A 21,026-nucleotide genomic window follows, 5' to 3' on the forward strand; every position below is an offset into this window, starting at 1 on the left:
TCACACCAAGATGTCTGAATGTATGTAGTAAATGTAACGGTGAATGGCTGAAGTATAGCTGTTTAAGGTTCAATAATTAATTTTGTCAGATGACTAATCTAGGAAATTGCAAGCTCAGTTTGGGATTTATGAATATAATCACCTAAAACAAGTCCAATTCACAGAGTTTATAAATTCAACAGCGTCTCTTTTCCTAGTGGTATATATATGTATCCACTATTAAAGTCATACATCAAGCCTCACTGGAATCCCTCTTCGCAACAGATCAGGATCACGCTGCCTAACCGGAGAATGAATAAAGAGGTTGCTGCTCCTGAACCAGGAATGAGAAGTATTTCAAGGGCAAGAAGAACAACATTGAGCCCAAGAAACAACAGAGGAGAGCTCTTGTTGGCTGGAAAACTGATGAGAAGGTACAAGTCCACTCCCTGAACAAAGTCACAGTGATGCAGGGAACTCTCAGCCTTCGAGGCTGTGGCTATCAGCTATGAATCATATTACTAATTATTTCATAGAGTAACTTGCCCAAGGCATAGCTGATAACTTGGCAGAGTCAGGATTTAAACTCAGGATCTCTCACTTCAGAGTTTATGCTCTATGAGAATTTGGTTAGGAAAAGTGAGAATTTGCTTTTTCTGTTTCTACAGATAAAAGTTAGTAAGAATTTAGCTTTTTAATAAGGACTAAGGTGAAGTAGATTAGGAAAGGAGGAAGGAATTTTGGATGTACAAATTAGGATTCAATAAAAACTTTAGTAATAACAAATAATCAACTAGAACTAGAGACCAGGCTATTTAGTAACTACAAATAACTATTACACAGATGAAATACAAAGGGTCTTCTGTACATTCAAGAGACTTTCTATACTAATGCCTACAAAACAATGAAATCTATCATCCCCATACCTTTGGCTACGGTTTGAATCCGTCAAAATTCACTCCAAAATTTTCATGTATGAGTTCTGTTTTGATGTTATCACTTGTAGGTGTTGTTAACACCACTTTCCCAAACCTCTTAGACCTCTAATACGGCATCAATACACTCTTTTGAAATTTTTGGTTTAGACTTGTCTTCCTTTCTAGTTTATAAATTTTTTGAAGGCTTAGTTGTCTTTGTACACGGAGATGCTGGCACAGGGTTTTACAGAGAATTGTACAGTATTTATTAAACTAAAATAAGTTTAACTTTAAGACAGCAGTTCACAATCCTATAGAATCTTTTTAAAAATTAATTTATTTTGAGAAAGAGAGAGAGACAGAGTGAGCGCACACACGCACATGTGAGGGGCAGAGAGGGAGGGAGAAAGAGAATCCCAAGCAGGCTCTGTGCAGCCAGTGCAGAGCCTGACGTGGGGCTCGATTTCACAAAGCATGAGATCATGACCCAAGCCAAAATCAAGAGTTGCCCAACCTAACTGAGCCACTGAGGGAAACCCCCCCCCACCCCTTTTTTAAAAAGTAGGTTCCATGCCCAGTGTGGAGCCCAATGCAGAGCGTGAACTCATGACCCTGAGATCAAGACCCTAGCTGAGATCAGAGTTGGAAGCTTAACAGACTAAGTCATCTAGGCACCCCTGTATAACATTTTTTTTTTTTTAAATTTTTTTTTCAACGTTTATTTATTTTTGGGACCGAGAGAGACAGAGCATGAACGGGCGAGGGGCAGAGAGAGAGGGAGACACAGAATCGGAAACAGGCTCCAGGCTCCGAGCCATCAGCCCAGAGCCTGACGCGGGGCTCGAACTCACGGACCGCGAAATCGTGACCTGGCTGAAGTCGGACGCTTAACCGACTGCGCCACCCAGGCGCCCCTGTATAACATTTTTAACACCTATTACTAATCAGATTACCTAGCTTGAGATCCAAAATTAATAAAATTAATCATTTTAGGAATCTTACCTTTCTTTGAAAGCAAGGCGTTTTCACTGAAATGTATTAAAGAGTATAAATAATGCAGGCATTTTGTTTCAAGAGAAGATAAAATTACTAGCCACAAATATAACATATCTTGAGATTATTTAGAATTATACCAAATCCAGTTGAGATTAGATAATTCTTTCCCAAGTTACTAGTAAACAGAAGGAGAAATACACCTCTGTAAGAAACTAGGTTGAAACAGAGGCCTCGCTCTTCTTTTCAAAAAGGAAAAGAAAAACAGAAATACTTGCATAGCGGTACCTAAGCTATTCACAGATAACTCAAGATTACAATCATTGCCTTGCCTAAGACGCTGTTGAGTCTAACACTCAGTTTAATACTCACCATTTGTTTGCATAGAAGGTGCAATATTTCAGAAAGTAAGACCCCAGCTCTTCCAACAGGAAGTAAAGGTTTGCTAAATTCTCTGTAAAAAGACAGGAGTAGTGATTAAGTACCTCTGAACCAAACTTCCAGTTCTAAAACACTAGGTGAACAATGTGTGCTGAACCTAAATCATATTGGGCAAGAGAAAGCTTCAGGACATGCTCTAAGTAATGTTCAGCAGAAGTAGTTCAGACTTCAAGTTCACTCTATGCTTCATGGAGAAGCCGGAAAGGGACTTTAGATTTCCCGGGTTTTGCCTTTTTCTTTAACTGCCTCAGTGATAGAAGCAATGCAATGATCAGTCTCATTTAATAATCTATTTACATATACACCACTTCAAGCCTAAATGAGAGAAGCACCTTAGGTAACTGGGAGATGTGAAACTTAGTTATGAAATATTTTTAAGAAAGGAAGTTTTTCTTTACAATATAGATGAAACAGAAAGGGACCATTTATTTTCAGAGTCTAAACTAGTATATCCCACACTGTGTTCCACAGGATATGAATAATTATTCCTCAAGAAAAGAATTCTACAATTGAGAGAATGCTGCATTAAACAAAGCTAAATAGGTTTTGTTAAATTTATTATTTATTTTTTTAAGTAAGCTCTACAGCCAACGTGGGGCTTGAACTCACAACTGTGAGATGAAGAGTTGCATACTCTACTGACTGAGCCAGCCAAGCACCCAAATCTTGTTTTTATTGTTTGGTTTCACTATAGAATTCTCATAATCTTTAATGTGCTGTAATATACTTTGTGAACCTCAAACAAAAGAGACATAATAGTACATAGAGTAGGACCATATGAACAATTTTTGGGGAAATACTAATGTTCTAAAGAAGAGTTTAGGAAAAACTAGTGTATACAAAGTAGAAACAACTTCGGACTCCTGTCCAAATGTAGGAATGCCAGAGATGCAGTCCCTTTACTACAACCAGAGCATGTAGCATGTACGTATCAGTCTGACAAGCTATCATGTAGAAATAACTTATGGCATTTGAGCAAGGACAGACATAAAAGTCAGATTAACATTAAGCTTCCAGGAGCAATAACCTTCCAGTTATGTGATTTTGGAGCCCCATCTACAAATACTGCTAACCTCAACGGACCACAGGGTTATCATATCCCTGTCACTTCTCTGATGGAGATACAGTGTAATGTAACATTTTTATACAGAAATAAGTCCTTTTTTTTTTTTTTTACATTGAAGTATAATTGTATTAGTTTCAGGTGTACAACATAGTGATGTGACAATTATATATACTATAAAATGATCACTACGATAAGTGTAGTTATCTGTCACCATACAAAGTTATTATAGTATCATTGGCTATATTCCTTACACTATACGTTTCATCCCCATGACTTTAATTTGTAATGGGCAGTTTGTACGTCTTAATCCCCTGAAATAAGAAGTCTTAAAGAGTCACAGGCTGCATCCAAGAGCCTACAAAGGCACTAAGGAAAGAGCACTATGCTAGAGATAGCTGGTAAGTTTTGCATCAGTTTATCTTGATATACACACACACAAAATGAAAACAAAAACAAGTACAACTTACATGATAAGTTCTCTCATAGAGATTCCACCTTCTTTTAACATGGGGGTCACCAGTTCAGCAAGGTACAACCAAATGTGGGGAATATCAATAGCCATGTCATCTGCCAATTCCAACGTTTCTGAAAAACTAGACAAGAACAAGAAGAACATTTCACACAAATATAATTCAGAAGTTAAGATTAAATAAAGAGTCCAAAACTCAGTCAGCAAATATCTATTAAAGCACCTACTATGTTAGATACTATGCCAGGCATAAAGTAACTGATAAATATATTCTTGTTCTCAAAAACCTGTATTAGTAGAGGAGAAATTCTAGGGGCCCCTGGGTGGCTCAGTCAGTTAAACATCTGACTCTTGACTTCGGCTCAGGTCATGATTTCACTGTTGTGAGATCGAGCCTTGTGTTGGGTTCTATGCTCAGCATGGAGCCTGCTTAAGATTCTCTCCCTCCCTCTCCCACTGCCCCCCCCCTTGTACATATGCTCTCTCTCTCTCTCAAATTAAAAAAAAATGAATAGCACAAACAAAAGCATGTTTGCAGAAAGGGCTAATACTCTGATGAACATGAACTATAGTATCAGGATATCCCAACGGAGAGGGTGGTCAGAAGAGAGTTCTGTATGAAGGTGACTTCTGGAAGATTTCAGGATGCAAACAAGGCAGCCATGTTAAGTTCTGGGGAAAGAGATATTTAATCTATTCCTACACTATCTAATGAGTTCACCGCAGCTGAGTATCATATTCCCTGGACCAGTCAGATACACGGACTGAAAATTTTACTATAATGTAGACTAGACCCAAAGAGAAAAAAAAAAGACAAAAATCCTTGTTCTTGAGGAGCTCATAATAGGGAAACAAACTGGATGGATATAAAGGAGTCTGATAACGTTACTAATAACATCATTGTTACGACTTATTAAAAACTGTTGTACCTTTAATGTTTGTTTATTTTTGAGACACACACACACACACACACACACACACACACACACACACACACAGATTGCAAGTCGGGGAGGGTCAGAGAGAGAGGGAGACACAGAATCTGAAGCAGGCTCCAGGCTATGAGCTGTCAGCACACAGCCCAATGTGGGGCTCGAATCCACGTACAGTGAAATCAGACCTGAGCCGAAGTTGGATACTTAACCAACTGAGCCACCCAGGTGCCCCAAAACTGTTGCACCTTTAAAGAAAGGCTAATGGTTTCCAGATTTCATGGCCTGAAATTTTTTTCAATGAGAAATAAAATAAATGGTATTTAAATATAAAACTTGGGAAAGTCACATATACAAAATATCAGCAGTTATTTAAGGTAAAAATCACAGTTATTCACTTAAAAATATAAAAACATAACTCAAAACTTTGTTAATCAGTCCCATATACAGCATGTTAAAAAGGACAAAAACGAAAGTAAATTTAACTCAAGGAGGCATACACATAATTACAAGGAAATGCGCACAATCATAAGGAAAGGAATGAGTGAGTGTAGGGCAGGTAGTATTTGTCTTCATAGCCTTTCAGATCTCTTCATACATAAAATGGGTGCTTTCTCACTGTAGTTTTTGGCTTTTAGCTTGAGTATGCCACTCTGTTTACCTACTGCAGAGGTCTACATGTCATTAAAATTTTTCACTTAAAAAGAGATACCACTACAATGGAGGGTTGCCTTTCTGAAGATGTCATTTCAAAACAGTTTGTAGCTCTGCAACATAAGTCTGGGCCTTGTGAATCCTTAATGCTGACTTTCTGCCCTCACAGCTTAAAATTATTTGATATCTACTTGCTATACAACAGATTAACTGGACTCTTCTCTCATTATATGAACACTTTAGGCTCAGTTAATGTGCCACTGATGGAACATAATCTGGGTGGACTCCACAATTCCTGGGCTAATCATCCTACAATGTGAATTCATGTTCCATGGTTTAATGCCATAGATTAAGCTGTTTAATGAGCCCGTGAGACAACTGTAGCCATCCAGTCTTTCAGCAGATCTGCTATTTTCATCTCAAATCAAAACTAGAAGATAACCATATTCTTGCCTTGGTTTGCTAGTTCTTGATTAGTCAGTCATCAAGGGACAGTATGCAGAACACAATCACTGGTCAAATCCATACTGCTGAAAAAAAACATATTTGGCTGAGAGGGCACCTGGGTGGCTCAGTTGTTAAGTGTCCAACTCTTGATTTCGGCTCAGGTCATGATTTCACAGTTTGTGAGTTAGAGCCGTGCATCAGGGTTTCAGCACTGCAGAACCTTCTTGGGATTCTCTTTCTCTTTCTCTCTCCCTCTCTCGCTCTCGCTCTCTCTCTCTCTCTCTCTCTCTCTCTCTGCCGCTCCCTCACTATTGTGCACATACGTGCTCTCTCTCAAAATAAATAAACTTAAAAAATAAAAAACCTGTATTTGGCTGAACACAGGATTTCTGTAGAACAAGCTTGTAAGAGGCTTCTTTTCAGGTTTACAGTTCCTAAATTCTTTTGTACAATTTTAAAAGAAAAATCCATGGTGTACAGAAACTTCTAGCTATCTTTGTCTTTGGAGTATTACACAGCCTGTAACACTACCTTGTATAATATACATTTTCTGCCAGATGAATGAATTGAGACAGAACTACACCATACCCTTGCTTCTTGGTATGTAGTGACCATTACACCAAATGGACTAAACTTTGGTGAGGTCCACAGGTATCCTTCCCTCCATCTCAACTACAGAGGCTCTACTTTTATTTTCTTTATATATTGAGTTCCTGTCTAAAACATAATTAAAGGGATACATGGTAGTTAAAAAAAAGGTTTTTTTTTAAATTCACTGAAGTTCTGATCAAAACTCTGCTGAAAAGGCAAAATAATGTTCCGTAATTGGAAACAAATAGTATTGTCAGTAGCATCTCCCACACTTTGCACTGTGATAACTTAATAAAAAAGTAAATCTTGATGTAGATAAACAAGAAACAGTGAGAACATCTAAAAATCAGATTAATCAAGTATTATTATGACTGGTCATAACAGAATCTAATTCCAGGTAAAAGAAAGAAATGATGATGAAAGTTTCTTGTACTCTAGTATCATATTCAAAGGATCACTATGGAAAACATTTTTTAAGCTAGATCTTACCTTTGTGAGCAAACTTGGTTTCCACTATTAACCAGCAGGTCAGCAATTTTTTGGGTTTTTTTGCACCTCTGCAATTTTGCACCTGAAACTTAGTCTACATGTCTGTGTAAGCTTTGAATAGCAGGGTAGAACTGCTGTTGAGTGGCAGGAAAAGTTCCCCAAGATAGTCAAGGAGGAGATAAGAATTTTCTCTCCAACAAATATCTTCCAAAGTCAAGCTTCCTGAAGGGCCCATATTTTGTGTCTATTGACAACTCCAATTTTTACTGTCTTGGTTTTCATTTGTTTATTACACTTTCAGTGATTCCAAATTCCATGGCTAATAGTGAACTATCTTTACTAGATAGCTTTAAGAAAGAAGTCTTCTAATGCCATGATATAAAATGAATTTATCAACACTGTTTGAAACCTATCTACCTATACAATAATGCATCTACCTACCTACCTGATTTACCTCATAAAGTATCTAGATTTAAGTCCTGAAAATTTCAAGATGGTTTGATGTTGCCTTTGTAGGGATATATTTTATATGTGGCAACTACTATGCTTGGGGTTGATAAACTATCTAGTAAACAACCTGACTAGAAAGCCTATTTAAAACTTCTGTCTAGTATTAGAATTTAGTAGCAGTGCATCCTTTGAAGAGTTCTGTAGGAGAAATGGCAGATTAATAGTTGACTGATCAGTGCCCAGTAAACAGGGAGGCCTTATACTTTCCATCGACTCGGGTTTGGGGAGCTGGGAGGGAACAGCTTTAACCACTGCTCAGAAATTGGCATCTAAGCAGTAGCAGCATCCAAGGAAGCTGAGCTTAGATGTTCGCCCATATGCTATGTAAGGACAGAGGTCTTTGGATATTGGGACCAAAGAGACAAAAAACTTGGGGCATTTCCATGGCTCCAATGAAATGGCCTCTTTAGACAGTATGAACTATTTATAATTTGGGCTTTAGAAGTAATTAGGAAACTTTGATCTATTTGCAAGGAAACTCCTGGTGGATGACAAGTGGCTGTTTGTTTTCATCTTAGAAAAAAACTGCCAGGCCTCTCCATTTAGTAAGGAACATGGGTCTTCACAGGGGTCTGGGTCTAAGGATGGCGCGGTGAGATCTAACAAAGTATCAAAAGTGAGGTCTGGAATCACTGCATTCTCTCTGGCTATAGAAGGAAATCGGAATAGGGAAAGATGAAGTAGATACCGAAGCACAGAAGTGTTCATCTCATTTTCAGTATAAATAAAAGGTGGTGGCTATATTGCCAGCAGCAGCAACAGGGCCACCACCAATGAAAGTGTAGACACTGATGTCTGAGTATGACATTTTTTCCCCACAGGGAATCCCCCAAAGGGAAATGCCAATGTCTGAGGGAGCCTAGCAATCAAGCAATGAACCTCTCACGTTCAATGAAGACAATGAAGCCAGACGGCACTTCCTGGGGTCTTTCTAGACAGAAATAAACTTAGGAGCACAGTCTGAAGAGAGGCAGAAAGGGTTAAATAATAATCCAGCATTCTCATTTCTGAAATTATCTGATGAATATATCATAACAGATGAGAAAGAAGCAAATATTTATAAATTAACACAATTGTGACCTCAGATGTAGTTGTAGGATTTCAAGCTGGCTAGGAACAGAACTTAGATTTATTTGTGAGGGTGTGGTTACCCTCATTTGCTCTTGCTGTTTACACTGGCTGGTTACTGGAGTGACTCGATTTCTCTTTTTAAAACTGGGAAACCATCTTGGCCTTCTTTTTTTTTTTTTTGAAGTAGGCTTCATGGCCAGGACAGAGCCCAATGCAGGGCTCAAACTCATGACCCTGACATCAAGACCTGAGCTGAGATAAAGAGTCGGATGCTTAACCAACTGAGCCACCTAGGTGCCCCGCATCTTGGCCTTAAAGGACAACAATCACAGCAACTTCTGCCGAAGTTTCTTACTAAGGTAACTGGGTCAGATGGCCTAAATCTAGTCATTCACTGAATTCATAGAAATCTACCTTATTACTCAAAGACAGCTTAGTAATAATCCTAGGGGCAAGTATGTATATTCTAGGACCTTGAAAACACCACCATTGCTCACAAAATCAAAAGAGTAATCATTCCTGAACATATTCAACTGTGGCATTTAATGATTACGCTATTCTAAGAGGTTGACCATACCCGAAAGACACACAGTGGCATTTTATCACATGTGCATTTAATTTTCAAGAATATAATATGAGCTTGGCAAAAAAGATTTACAAAGAGAAAAATAAAGGGGTGCCTGGGTAGCTCAGTCACTTAAGCATCCGCTTTTGGCTCAGGTCATGATCTCATGGTTTGTGGGTTTGAGCCCTGCATCAGGCTCTGTGCTGACAGCCCAAGCCTAGAGCTGGCTTCGGACCTGTGTCTCCCTCTCTCTCTGCTCCCCCTTCCCCTCAAAAATAAGTATTAAAAAAAAGTTAAAAAAAAAAAAAAACAAAGAGAAAAATAAATAGTGTAGAATTCTTACTGTCATTGCACCCAATGAACATATGTCAAGTATGAGATTGGAGAGGAGAATCTGACGTCCTGCCTTCAAGAAATATTAGTTCCTGAACAATTAGAGAGCGGGCACCTGGCAGGGCCGGGTGTGTTTCTATGTTTATATTTACGTAACACAGCTCCTAAAACAGAAACTTTTTACCGTATGCAATTTTCACCTTAAACCTTGATTTCAGAATCTCAACCTGGGTAAGATTCTGTGGCTGTACCATAAAGAATCCAATTCACACACATGTGATGATAACAAACAAATCAGAACCTGATCTAATGAAGATACAACACTAGTGACAGCCAGACTTCATCAAAGCAGTCATCAACAGGAATCATAATGAAACCAACCCGGAACAGACTAAGTCATTAACAACTTGGAGTAACACGTCCTGCTATGGGGCTAGAGTGGACAGATAAGCATCCCTTGGCCAAAATAACCAGGGTTTATTGAAAGGATAAGGCTTTTAGGTCTAAGTTGATTTTCCAGAAATTTTCTCACATAAAAAAAGCTTCTATGGGGCGTCTGGGTGGCTTAGTCGGTTGAGCATCTGACTCTTGATTTCAATTCAGGTCATGATCTCGTGTTTTGTGGGCTTGAGCCCTGCATCAGGCACCGTGTCTACAGTGTGGAGCCTGCTTGAGATTCCCTCTCTCTCCCTCTGCCCCTCCTGTGAGTGTGCTCTCTCTCAAAATAAATAAACTTTTTTTTTTCTTTAAAGTTTTTTTCCTCAAAGAACACCTAGGGATTTACAGGTAAACGGGCTGCTGAGGGCCTGAGTTTCCCCAAGGTGAAGGGGTCTCTATTACCTTACTTACACCTTAACACAGGTATAAACAATAGGATTTGGAAAACCAGGAGATAAATAACCTTTATGCCCTAGCACAATCTACAAAATGCCATCATATCCACCAACACACTATCAGTATATTACGCAATTATAATTATCAGTGTATTACACAACAATTGTAATTATCCAATTACAGTGGACATAATTTTACTCTATGGAAATAGATAAATACTTAAAAATATATGTACTTTTAAAAATAACCACTACTCAAGAGCCTAGTAACTGAATACCACTCTTGAAGAGGATACTGACCCTTTGAAAAAGTCCTGTTTGCTGAGTTTTTCTGACTGCACCAGCTGATACAGTAATTGGCCCATGTGATCCCTGGTGATCTGGCTCCTTTCCAGGGTGGACTCCACTCCCATTCTCACAAACACATGTAGCAGGCCCTGGGCATTCAGCTCTTCCACACACTGCATGGCTTCCTGTTCAAATAGCAAATAACAGCTTAGTCTAATATCTGGATCCCATTACCAAAGCGTTAAAATAAGTTTACAATCTTTTACTTATGACAAAGTCAGCAGAAAGCTCCACAAACAAGCTAGTATTCATACATTTTTAAAAAAACATTAATTTAGCTCAGGAAAATGCAGGCTGACAAGGGCAATATTAGCCATATTTAAAAACAGAAAAAAAAAAGAGGATCTTAAGAAGAGTAATACGTTTAGCTTCACAATTTATCAACAATCACGCAAAGGGCCGAAGTGTGTTTTTCTACAAAATGTTTACCTATCTTATGACCATTTAAAAACCTGAAAATGGTATATTAAGAAACAGAAATTCATCATCACGTGCCAAATGACTTAATGTGGCAACTGAGGTAATTCTGTCTGGGTATGTTAATATTTGCAAAATCTTCAACGAGGAAGGTCTTCCTTCATATGAAAGTTAGTCTGCTTAGCTTAAGTGCTAAAACCCTCTTAGGAAATTCTTGGGGTGTGGGGCTCGTGAAATGGTCCTTACCATGGGGTGATCTGGCTAGGTCCATATCTCTGAGGCCTGGTAGCCAAGGTTGCTGAATCACCAACACAGCACTGTGCCTCCCTGCCCTCAGCTATCTCAACTCTGTCTGAATCCAAAATCCTTTGGTTCAACCTCTGAAGAGAGCAGCTCTTCTGAGAGGGAAGATGCATGTGAGAAGAGCAGCTGCTTGAATGAAGAAGGGACTAGAGCACATGTAGGTTTCTCACTGCTGCTTTATTTCTCCTCTGCTATTTTACTTAATGCCTCCCCCACATAAACTTTTTATCTAAAAAACTGTCAATGGGGCGCCTGGGTGGCTCGGTCGGTTAAGCGTCCGACTTCGGCTCAGGTCATGATCTCACGGTCCGTGAGTTCGAGCCCCGCGTCGGGCTCTGTGCTGACGGCTCAGAGCCTGGAGCCTGTTTCAGATTCTGTGTCTCCCTCTCTCTCTGCCCCTCCCCTGTTCATGCTCTGTCTCTGTCTCAAAAATAAACAAACATTAAAAAAATAAAAAAATAAAAAAAAAAAACTTTCAAACTACAGAGACATTGAATAGTACAATGTACACGTATGTAACTTCAGTTTAGATTCATCAATTGTTAGTTTTCTTCATAGATACGTAAAAAACTTAATACCAACACAATGTCAATAAAAATATTATCTGATAAACAGTACATATTTGAAATTTCCACAACTGTCCCCAAATGTCCAAAATATAGTTTTTTGTTGTTGTTTAGGACCCAACTGAAAACCTGACATCACATGTCAGGATGCATGATGTCTTTTTAGACTCCTTTAATCCAGATCAGTCCTTTCTCTTCATCTTTTTAGAACATTCACAGTTTTGGAAACATTCGGCCCAGTTGTCTTTTAAAACCGTCTTATATACACTTTTAAACCAATTGGTCCTTCTGTTCTCAGTCCCATCTGCACCTTACGTGCATTCGTAGTCTGCTAAATAAATGACCACCCATCCTTCTAGTTTCTAACTTCCAGAGTGTTGGTGCGGTTTATTCCCTCTACTCTTTATCCCTGTGAATTTTTACCTCATTTTAAAGACCATCATCATTATAAAGCTTTTTCAGGAGAGCATGGAAATGAATGCACATATCTTCAGTATTTAACTTGAAGTGATCAAGTGTCTTACAAGGGGAATTTATTCACTGAATCTGCATGTGGTATCAACGAACTATATTATGCTGCTTTCAATGTCACAGCAATTCATCATCTTGCTCTTCTCCCTGATTTTCTCGTGTTGATTCTTATTTCATTGAGTATTCAGGTGAATGGACACCTCCTACAGTCTATGACTGCCCAGTCACCGGCTACCATATCACCTAGTTTTACTTCTCTGCACTGAAACATTATTTTCCTTTTTGTATTTGTTGTTTATTTATTACCTATCTTTAGGGCAGTTTTGTATCTCCCACTGGAACACAGGCTCCACAAATGCCCCATAGAAATAGACTATGTTGCACACTATATATACACTACAGCATATCCGATGTCCAGGCAGTGTTTCCTAAATTGTGGCTGGCACATTTTAGGTACTCAATAACTATATACCACAGAGGCTAAAAACCATAGGGTGTGGAATCGGACAAATGTAAGTTTGAATTCTGGCCCTGCCACTTGCTACTATATGAACTCAGGAGTGTAACAATCCCTCAGGCTTGACTTCCCGTCATAAGGTTACTTGAGGAATGAACATAAAAAGGGACTTTGCACACTGCCAAACACAAAAGCTCAGTACATATTAATTTGTATTATTTTTAATAATAACACCACCTACTAAAATGCTAGAAAAACCTTTCCTTTAGGATGAGCTCTGTAAGCCTTTAGCATAACACACTAATAATCTTAAAGGTAATAAGATAAAATCACAGTCTCTGCTCTGAAGCTAGAAGCCTACTTTTACTTTTATTGTTGTTGTTGTTTTTTAAAGATTTTCTCTTTAAGTAATCTCTATACCCAATGTGGGGCTCACACATACAACCCTGAGGTCACAGGTTACGTGCTCTACTGACGTAGCAAGCCGGGCACCCTTAGAAGCCTAATTTTAAATCCTGAGTTGGCCACTTATCAGAAGCATGACTCACATCAAGTTATTTAACATTTTTGCATCTCAGTTTCATTATCTATAAAAATAGCTATTATAATAATATTAAAATCAAGAGGGCGTTATGAGGATTAAATGAACTAACGGCACCTAGCACACAGGGAGCCCTCACTATGTCTGACAATGTCACCTGCTTCTTATCATCATTCTGCAGCAGATGCGCCTTGGACCCAGTACAATGAAATTCCCGAGTCATAACTGACTCTGTTTCTTCCATACTACAGGCCAGGCCTAGGGCTAAGATCTTTCAGAGAGTCCTCCCGTTGAATTTAGGTCTTTTTCCCCCTATGGCTCCCATTCCTCAGAGTGATACTTTTCTCCTTTCAAAGTATTTGTTGCTCATTGACTTGATATTTCCTCTCCAACTAACTGGCTCATCATCAAAACCTCTTAGTACTTCTTCTGAATTTTAGATGATTTTTTAAAAGCTTGAGGTTTTAGAAAGCTGGGCTACAGTTAATCAGGGTGACTGTTATGTACAGAAAGCAAATAATAACTACACTGTCAAGAGAACAAGTAAGCTTGAAATAATTAATATAATGTTAAAGCAAAAGTAGTTAATGTATCTGACAAATAATTTAACAGATTAAGACTCTGCTGACTCCAGATCCCTAAGCTAGGTCCTATTATATGATCTCTCCTAAGATCCTAGAGGTGTATTGGCATTTACAATAACTATAATTTAAATACCTATTTTTGAGTTAACTCTTTCAAACGTTTATTTATTTTTAGGACAGAGAGAGACAGAGCATGAATGGGGGAGGGGCAGAGAGAGAGGGAGACACAGAATCGGAAACAGGCTCCAGGCTCTGAGCCATCAGCCCAGAGCCTGACGCGGGGCTCGAACTCACAGACCGCGAGATCGTGACCTGGCTGAAGTCGGACGCTTAACCGACTGCGCCACCCAGGCGCCCCAGAGTTAACTCTTTATCACCTGTCTCTGCCACTAGACTCTAGGGCTCATGAAGTCAGGCATGATGTCTATTTTATTCACTACCATCTTAAAATGAAGATCAAAGAGAAAGTTGGGGTTAAAGAATAGCAAATGCAAAGCTGTGTCTTGAATGTTTCACTTAGGCTGTCTGGCCCTGGCAGTGCGATTACTCCTTGGTGCCTCAGGTTTCCACTTATGAAATAAAAAGTAATGTTAGCCATAAAGTTAGTACAAGAATGACCATAAAAGGACTGTGAAGATCATAACAGGTAATGTACAGCTAGATAAGAATGCCTAAAAATGATAATGTGTGGGTTTTTGCTCATGAACATCAAAGTCAATGTGGTTTTTCTACTGTGGGGATGGACTGGTAGTCATTCCCCCTTCCTGCCATGTGATCTTGTGAACTCCATCATCAATCTAAAAGACAGTAGCTGGCAAGAGCACATCCGAGTTGTGCAAACCGAACTGCATGGGACCTGGATTACTCCAAGTCTTAGTGACAAGTGCTTTAGACCAGAGCCAAGTTACTGTATCTCTCTGCCACGGGGCTTTGTGTTGTTGCTTTCTTTTTCTGAAACTTCATTTACCTTAAAATCATTAATGTGTAGAAACTCATCAATGATAGATTTAGACTTCCTCGCCATCTCCAATTCTGACAACGCAGGCTTGTCAGGGGCTGCTGTTGCTGGAATTTCTGGCTTCGCTACTAATGAGGTTAAAAAAAGTGAGGAAGTAAAACAGACAAAAATTGTAATTAAAATGGGGGATTATGGTTGACAATATTTATTTGTTGTTATACCAACTTTTCCATAAAAGCATTAAAATAGATACAAATCTGACAAAGCAAGACACCTAAAAGCCGAAAAGAGAAATATTTATTTTTAGCATAGATAGGCACTAAGTAACTTCATATTCCACAATGAAAAGAATAGAGGGGTACGGTAAACTTTTGTAATTAGAGCTTTTTTGTCCCTTTCTGCATTTTGATTCTTCTCCACTGCTTCAGTGATGAACAGCACGTGAAGCTTGTACAATCACGCACAGAGTTCCAACCACACGGGCCTTTGGCAGTTGCGTGAACATGTCATGATGCTCCTTCTGGCCAGAGTGATCTTTCTCTCTGCTCCATACCCATCCCTTCTTATAAATCTATTTCGACTCCTACTGGTTCATCAGACCCGAGGAAGCCTTCCCTGATATCCGTCTGTATCAATTCCAGATAGTTCCTTTGTTAAGTACCCTCTTAGAACTCTGCTCCTTTCCTCCGTGGCATTTTTCTCAGTTTGTACTTATATACAATACCTTTTGTGGAATTATGTCACAGGAGTCCTCTGGACCCAGCAGACTAAAGGCTGAAAGCAGAGACCCAATGCCCACAAGTCACCAGGTGTTCAGTGTGCATGTGGTGAATAAATGAATGACCCAGACGATAAAAATGCATAGGGCAGCTGTGCCACATTATTCACTACTCACAAGATATTTTCATACACTATCTCGTTATGTTCCCCAATGTTCCCCATTTCAATTTGCCTCTAAATCCATTTAGAGGAGGAGACACAATTTAAATAGTGAAAGAAATTTGAAAGCTATCAAGATGTTATAAACAACCAGTACTACCTCAGGATTAGTATTTTAAAGATGCTGAAAATTATCTTTAAACTATTTCTCATTGTTCTCATCATCTTTACCCTCATGACCTCGAGTACTTTTTGAAAAATCTGTATTTATCAGATAACGTTCTAAATATTTACCCGTATAGACTTCTCATTTAATCTTCATGATAACTCTACAAGGTAGGCACATTTACTATCCCCATATAACACATGAAGAAACAGAAATGCAGACAGGTTATGTAAATGAGGTAATTTTTAGAGCATTGTCTGAGTTGGTCCTCTAATCATATACAAGCTACACATGTACAAAGACCACAGATGCTACCAAGATGAAGATAACAAAAGACAACCTGATATTTTCTCTTTGGTTTGCTTTGGATGTCGGAATTTTCATACATTTGAGGGCTCTACAAAGCCCATGCGCTCTAGTGCACAGGAAGGGGTTACTGTGAGAATCTGTTAAGAAATTCAGATTGCTTAATATACAGCAAGAGACCCCCATCACCATCACATTTAATAGAGAATAGGGGAAACTTACAAATTGACGAACAAAGGGACAACCTGGGAAATGAAACCTATGTTACAAAACCATGAAGATGCCCTTTACGTTTTAAGATACTGGTATGTTATTACCATGTAATGATTCTGAAATCAACACAGGGGCAAAATATCCTCTGCACTTTTCACTCCACAGTTAAGGCCCGAATCTTCCTTCTGTGTGTACCAAGTCTCTCACCTGACTCCCGGCCCTTGTTTCGGTCAGCCTCGGCGCTGCTCCTCTCCACGTCCATGCCTCCTGTGAGCTGCTTCACGGTCTCTAGCATCTCCCTGCGCTGCTCTTCTTGAGACTGATTGTCCAACAGGTCTTTGCTGCTGCCGCCTCTCAGGAAAGTATTGGGACGAGCTGCTGCAGACGGCAGGGGCTTGTCATTCTTCTCCCTGCCCACGCTTCCGCGACTTAAAACACAAAACATACTTCTTCAGAAGATCACCCCATCCACTACGCATTCAAATCATAAAATAACATTAAGATTTCCTGCAGGTATGTAATTTTTCACACATGACTTCAGGTATGTGAGGCGCCAATTCTACATCAAACTATAATTATGTAAACAAGTAAAATCAGTGCTTTCAGAGAATGTTGAGTATGTTTTAGCTTTTCTCACAAATGTTGAAGGGATACCACTTAAGATTTTAAAACGCAATGGCAAATCCTTATTTTAGTTCTTTAAATCTTTTAATAAAGACGACAGTGCCGAATGCATGAGCTAAAAGAGCGAAAGAGACAAAGAATACCTAACGGACATGGTATCACTATCTTAGAAATTAGACAATGATACAGTATTTATTCAGAAACTTCAAATATAAGTAAAATATTTTGAGAACCAAGTAGCAGAAGTAGTTTTTGAGTGGCCAAAGTCACATACTTCCTTTAAGAGAGAATCTTCCTGGGGCGCCTGGGTGGCACAGTCGGTTAAGCGTCCGACTTCAACCAGTTCACGATCTCGCGGTCCGTGAGTTCGAGCCCCGTGTCGGGCTCTGGGCTGATGGCTCAGAGCCTGGAGCCTGTTTCCGATTCTGTGTCTCCCTCTCTCTCTGCCCCTCCCCCGTTCATGCTCTGTCTCTCTCTGTCCCAAAAATAAATAAACGTTGAAAAAAAAAAAAAATTTAAGAGAGAATCTTCCTATCTCCCTAGGCTTCTTTCCAGACAGTTCCCACCAGTTGGGCAGGTAGTTCCTTGGTCCATAGCAGGCCAGGAGCAGCAAATGAAAAGGAAGAGAGGAGAAAGGACTAGAGGCACGACAGTAGTCTAACCTCTGAAAGAACATACACAAGTACTCAAAAAGCAGAGCCATCAGGAGAAATCTATGGCAGAGCAAAGAGCCATCAATAGCACAAATGATGCTTCATGACAAGCTGAGCCATCACTAAAAGCTGAACTGTGCTAAGCATATTTTACCATAGAAGCCAAGAGAACAGCAACATAGTTAGAAAGTCTACCTGGCCAAACTGACTACAGTAACAAAAAAGGAAAGTTTGAGAGTTTAAAGCAACTTCAGCTCTAAAAGTGCTTATGTCAAAAATTTTGAGGAGTGCCTGGCTGGCTCAGTCGGTAAAGCATGTGACTCTTGATCTCAAGGTTGTAAGTTCGAGTCCCACACTGGGTGTAGAGATTAAAAATAAAATCTTAAGAAAATGAAAACTAAAAATTTTGTTCTCGGTCATTATACTACAGGTCTTCATTCCCTATAAACCAACCAACAGAACACCTGACTGTATCAGTCCTACAAAAAAGAAGGTAGAAAGACAGTACAATACAGAGAGAATAGTGAGAAACAAAGGACAGCCTGAAACAGAACTTGAAGAACGGTATGACAGAGAAACATATGGGTAGGCTGTCATGCTCTTTAATTCACATGCTTAGGAGTGTTAGGTTAATCCAGAACATCCTGACACATTAGTTTAGCAAGCCCTCCACCAGCCTCCAGGGGTGTTTGGGTGGGTCTGACTTTCTTAAGAAGCAAACTATTATACTGGGGCGCCTGGGTGGCTCGGTCAGTTGAGTGTCCGACTTTGGCTCAGGTCATGATCTCACAGTTTTGAGTTTGAGCCCCTTGTTGGGCTCTGTGCTGACGGCTTGGAGCCTGGAGCCTGCTTCAGATTCTGTGTCTCTGTCTCTCTCTGCCCTCCCCTGCTTGTGCTCTATCTCAAAAATAAACATTAAAAAAAAAATTCTTAAAAAAAGAAACAAACTAGGGGCGCCTGGGTGGCGCAGTCGGTTAAGCGTCCGACTTCAGCCAGGTCACGATCTCGCGGTCCGTGAGTTCGAGCCCCGCGTTGGGCTCTGGGCTGATGGCTCAGAGCCTGGAGCCTGTTTCCGATTCTGTGTCTCCCTCTCTCTCTGCCCTTCCCCCGTTCATGCTCTGTCTCTCTCTGTCCCAAAAATAAATAAAAAACGTTGAAAAAAATTAAAAAAAAAAAAAAAAAAAAAGAAACAAACTATTATAAACTTGCCAGGTAACTTGCCCTTCCTTTCCACCCCATCCCAAATCTACCACCCAGTTATGTTCTTATCTTGGAAATTATAGAACATGAAGATCAAAGAAGGAATAGAAAAACAAAATAAACCTTAAAGGATAAAAGAATAAAATAAAAGGAATAAAAGGAATAAAATAAATAAATGAATGAATAAATAAATTAAATAAATAAATAAAATAAAATAAAATAAAATAAAATAAAAGGAATAAAAGGATAAAAGGAATCCATGCACAGAGATGACCATCATAATTTACATGGGTGTGTGTGTGTGAGTGTATGAAAGAGAGAAAAAGAATAATAGAGAAAGAGAGAAGGAGAGAAGGAGAGAGAGAGAACAGACATCCACAAGTAGGTCAGTCTTCAGTTAACATGGAGAGTGGGCTCCATACCTGGTTAAGGTCCGTCGGGAATCAAACTCTAAAGGCGTAGACGATGTAGACCCTGAGGGTGCTGGAGGTTGCAAAGCAGAGAATCTGTTTAAACTGGAAGCACTTGACCGTAAGGCATCTATAGGTGTTGAGGATTGAGGGGGGAAAAAATACAAATCACATGACTAAAATGTAGCTTTTACTTCATCTGGCTCTCTAGGGAGGGAAGGGGGGGTGTTGTTTGAGACTAGGTATTTCTAACAAGTTTAACAAGGTGATGCCAATCTCCTCCACAAACTATACTCTTAGAAGTATAATGTTAGAAGGAATTTGTCTGTAAAAAAAATTTTTTTTTGAAACCTTTGTTCATTATAACCATTTGCTGCTTTAAAAACATAATTAAATTATCCTAGATAGGGAAGGGGGTGGGAGTGGTAGACAGGGAAGGAGGGAGGCAAGCAAAAACAAAACAAAACAAAACAAAACAAAACAAAATATTGCACTTAAAAAAGCTAACTAATAAAGGTGCGCCTGGATGGCTCAGTCGGTTAAGCGTCTGACTTTTGATTTCAGCTCAGGTCATGATCTCAGGGTTTGTGGGACTGAACACCACACTGAGCTCTGTGCTGACAGTGCGGAGCCTGCTTGGGATTCTCTCTCTGTCCCTCCCCGGCTTGCTCTCTCTCTCTCAAAATAAATAAATAAACTTGATAAATAAAAATTAAAAAATCAGAGGTCAAAATTACTTAGTAGAAGGGAAATATGGAAAGGAAGTTAATGTAGAAGTTTTATTCTTCTAACGTTTATAAAACATTAATGTTTTATACTTTTCTACTGGACTTCATCGGCTTTAAAAAGATGTGTCTGTGGGGGTGCCTGGGTGGTTAAGTGTCTGACTTCGCCTTAGGTCATGATCTCCCAGTTCATGCGTTTGAACCCCGCGTCGGGGTCCTTGCTGACAGCTCAGAGCCTGGAGCCTGCTGCAAATTCTGTGCCTCCCCCTGCTTGCACTCTGTCTCTTCTTTCACTCTCAAAAATAAACAAACATTAAAAAAAAAAAAAGAAAAAAAAGGATGTGTTTGTGATGGTCTAAACATTTGAGTCCTAAGGTCAAATCTCTGAAAGTCGGACTTTTGATAAAGATTTTGAAAAATATTTCAATCTAATTCTTTTACAACTCTCTTATCCAATTCTTCTCAGAAGAATGAGTTTCCCTCTTCATTTGCGATCCCAGTAATTCTCTAATTATATTGAATTTATGAACAACAACAACAAAGGTACCTAGGAGATTAAAGTCTTAAACAGCCTAATTGAACTAAAAAAACTCTAAATATTTAAAACACCTGAAGATCCATATTGTGAGGGACGCCAGTAAGTTTGGGCATGCTTTGTCTATAGATCTTTTCCTAAAACCATTATTAAACGATTGTGGGAATGCACTATACGGTGAATACTAGACCACATCCAGGTTCCGGAGAAGGGACACGTTACACTTACCGGTCTCACTTGCCTTTGCTCCACCACTGCTGCCCTTTCCCCAACTGCCCAGCTGTGCTTTAGGTACCAGCTGAATTTTCTCATCAATTGTGGGCTGTAATGTAAGTGACCACAAGCCAATTATAGGAAACATTCTAGAATATTTGATCTTC

The 21,026-nt window shown here is 39.3% G+C and overlaps 1 protein-coding gene across 29 annotated transcripts in view; it reads right to left on the reverse strand.

The window, feature by feature from the left end:
* The window catches only part of EIF4G3 (eukaryotic translation initiation factor 4 gamma 3), a 286,899-nt gene that overhangs the window by 18,874 nt on the left and 246,999 nt on the right, over positions 1-21,026 (reverse strand). For 28 of the 29 annotated variants that reach the window (XM_040463621.1, XM_040463813.1, XM_040463823.1 and 25 more), the window contains 7 exons: positions 20,875-20,968; positions 19,399-19,516; positions 16,707-16,927; positions 14,945-15,063; positions 10,591-10,763; positions 3,864-3,989; positions 2,262-2,343 (listed from right to left, as the gene is read on the reverse strand). In XM_040463621.1, coding sequence (XP_040319555.1) covers positions 2,262-2,343; positions 3,864-3,989; positions 10,591-10,763; positions 14,945-15,063; positions 16,707-16,927; positions 19,399-19,516; positions 20,875-20,968 — 933 coding nt within the window. The remainder of the gene's footprint in view (positions 1-2,261; positions 2,344-3,863; positions 3,990-10,590; positions 10,764-14,944; positions 15,064-16,706; positions 16,928-19,398; positions 19,517-20,874; positions 20,969-21,026) is intronic. The other variant, XM_040463670.1, reaches the window with a different exon arrangement.

The sequence above is a fragment of the Herpailurus yagouaroundi genome, unplaced genomic scaffold (assembly GCF_014898765.1).
Source record: "Herpailurus yagouaroundi ecotype Mexico unplaced genomic scaffold, PumYag 77, whole genome shotgun sequence".
In the NCBI taxonomy this organism is placed as follows: Eukaryota; Metazoa; Chordata; class Mammalia; order Carnivora; family Felidae; genus Herpailurus; species Herpailurus yagouaroundi.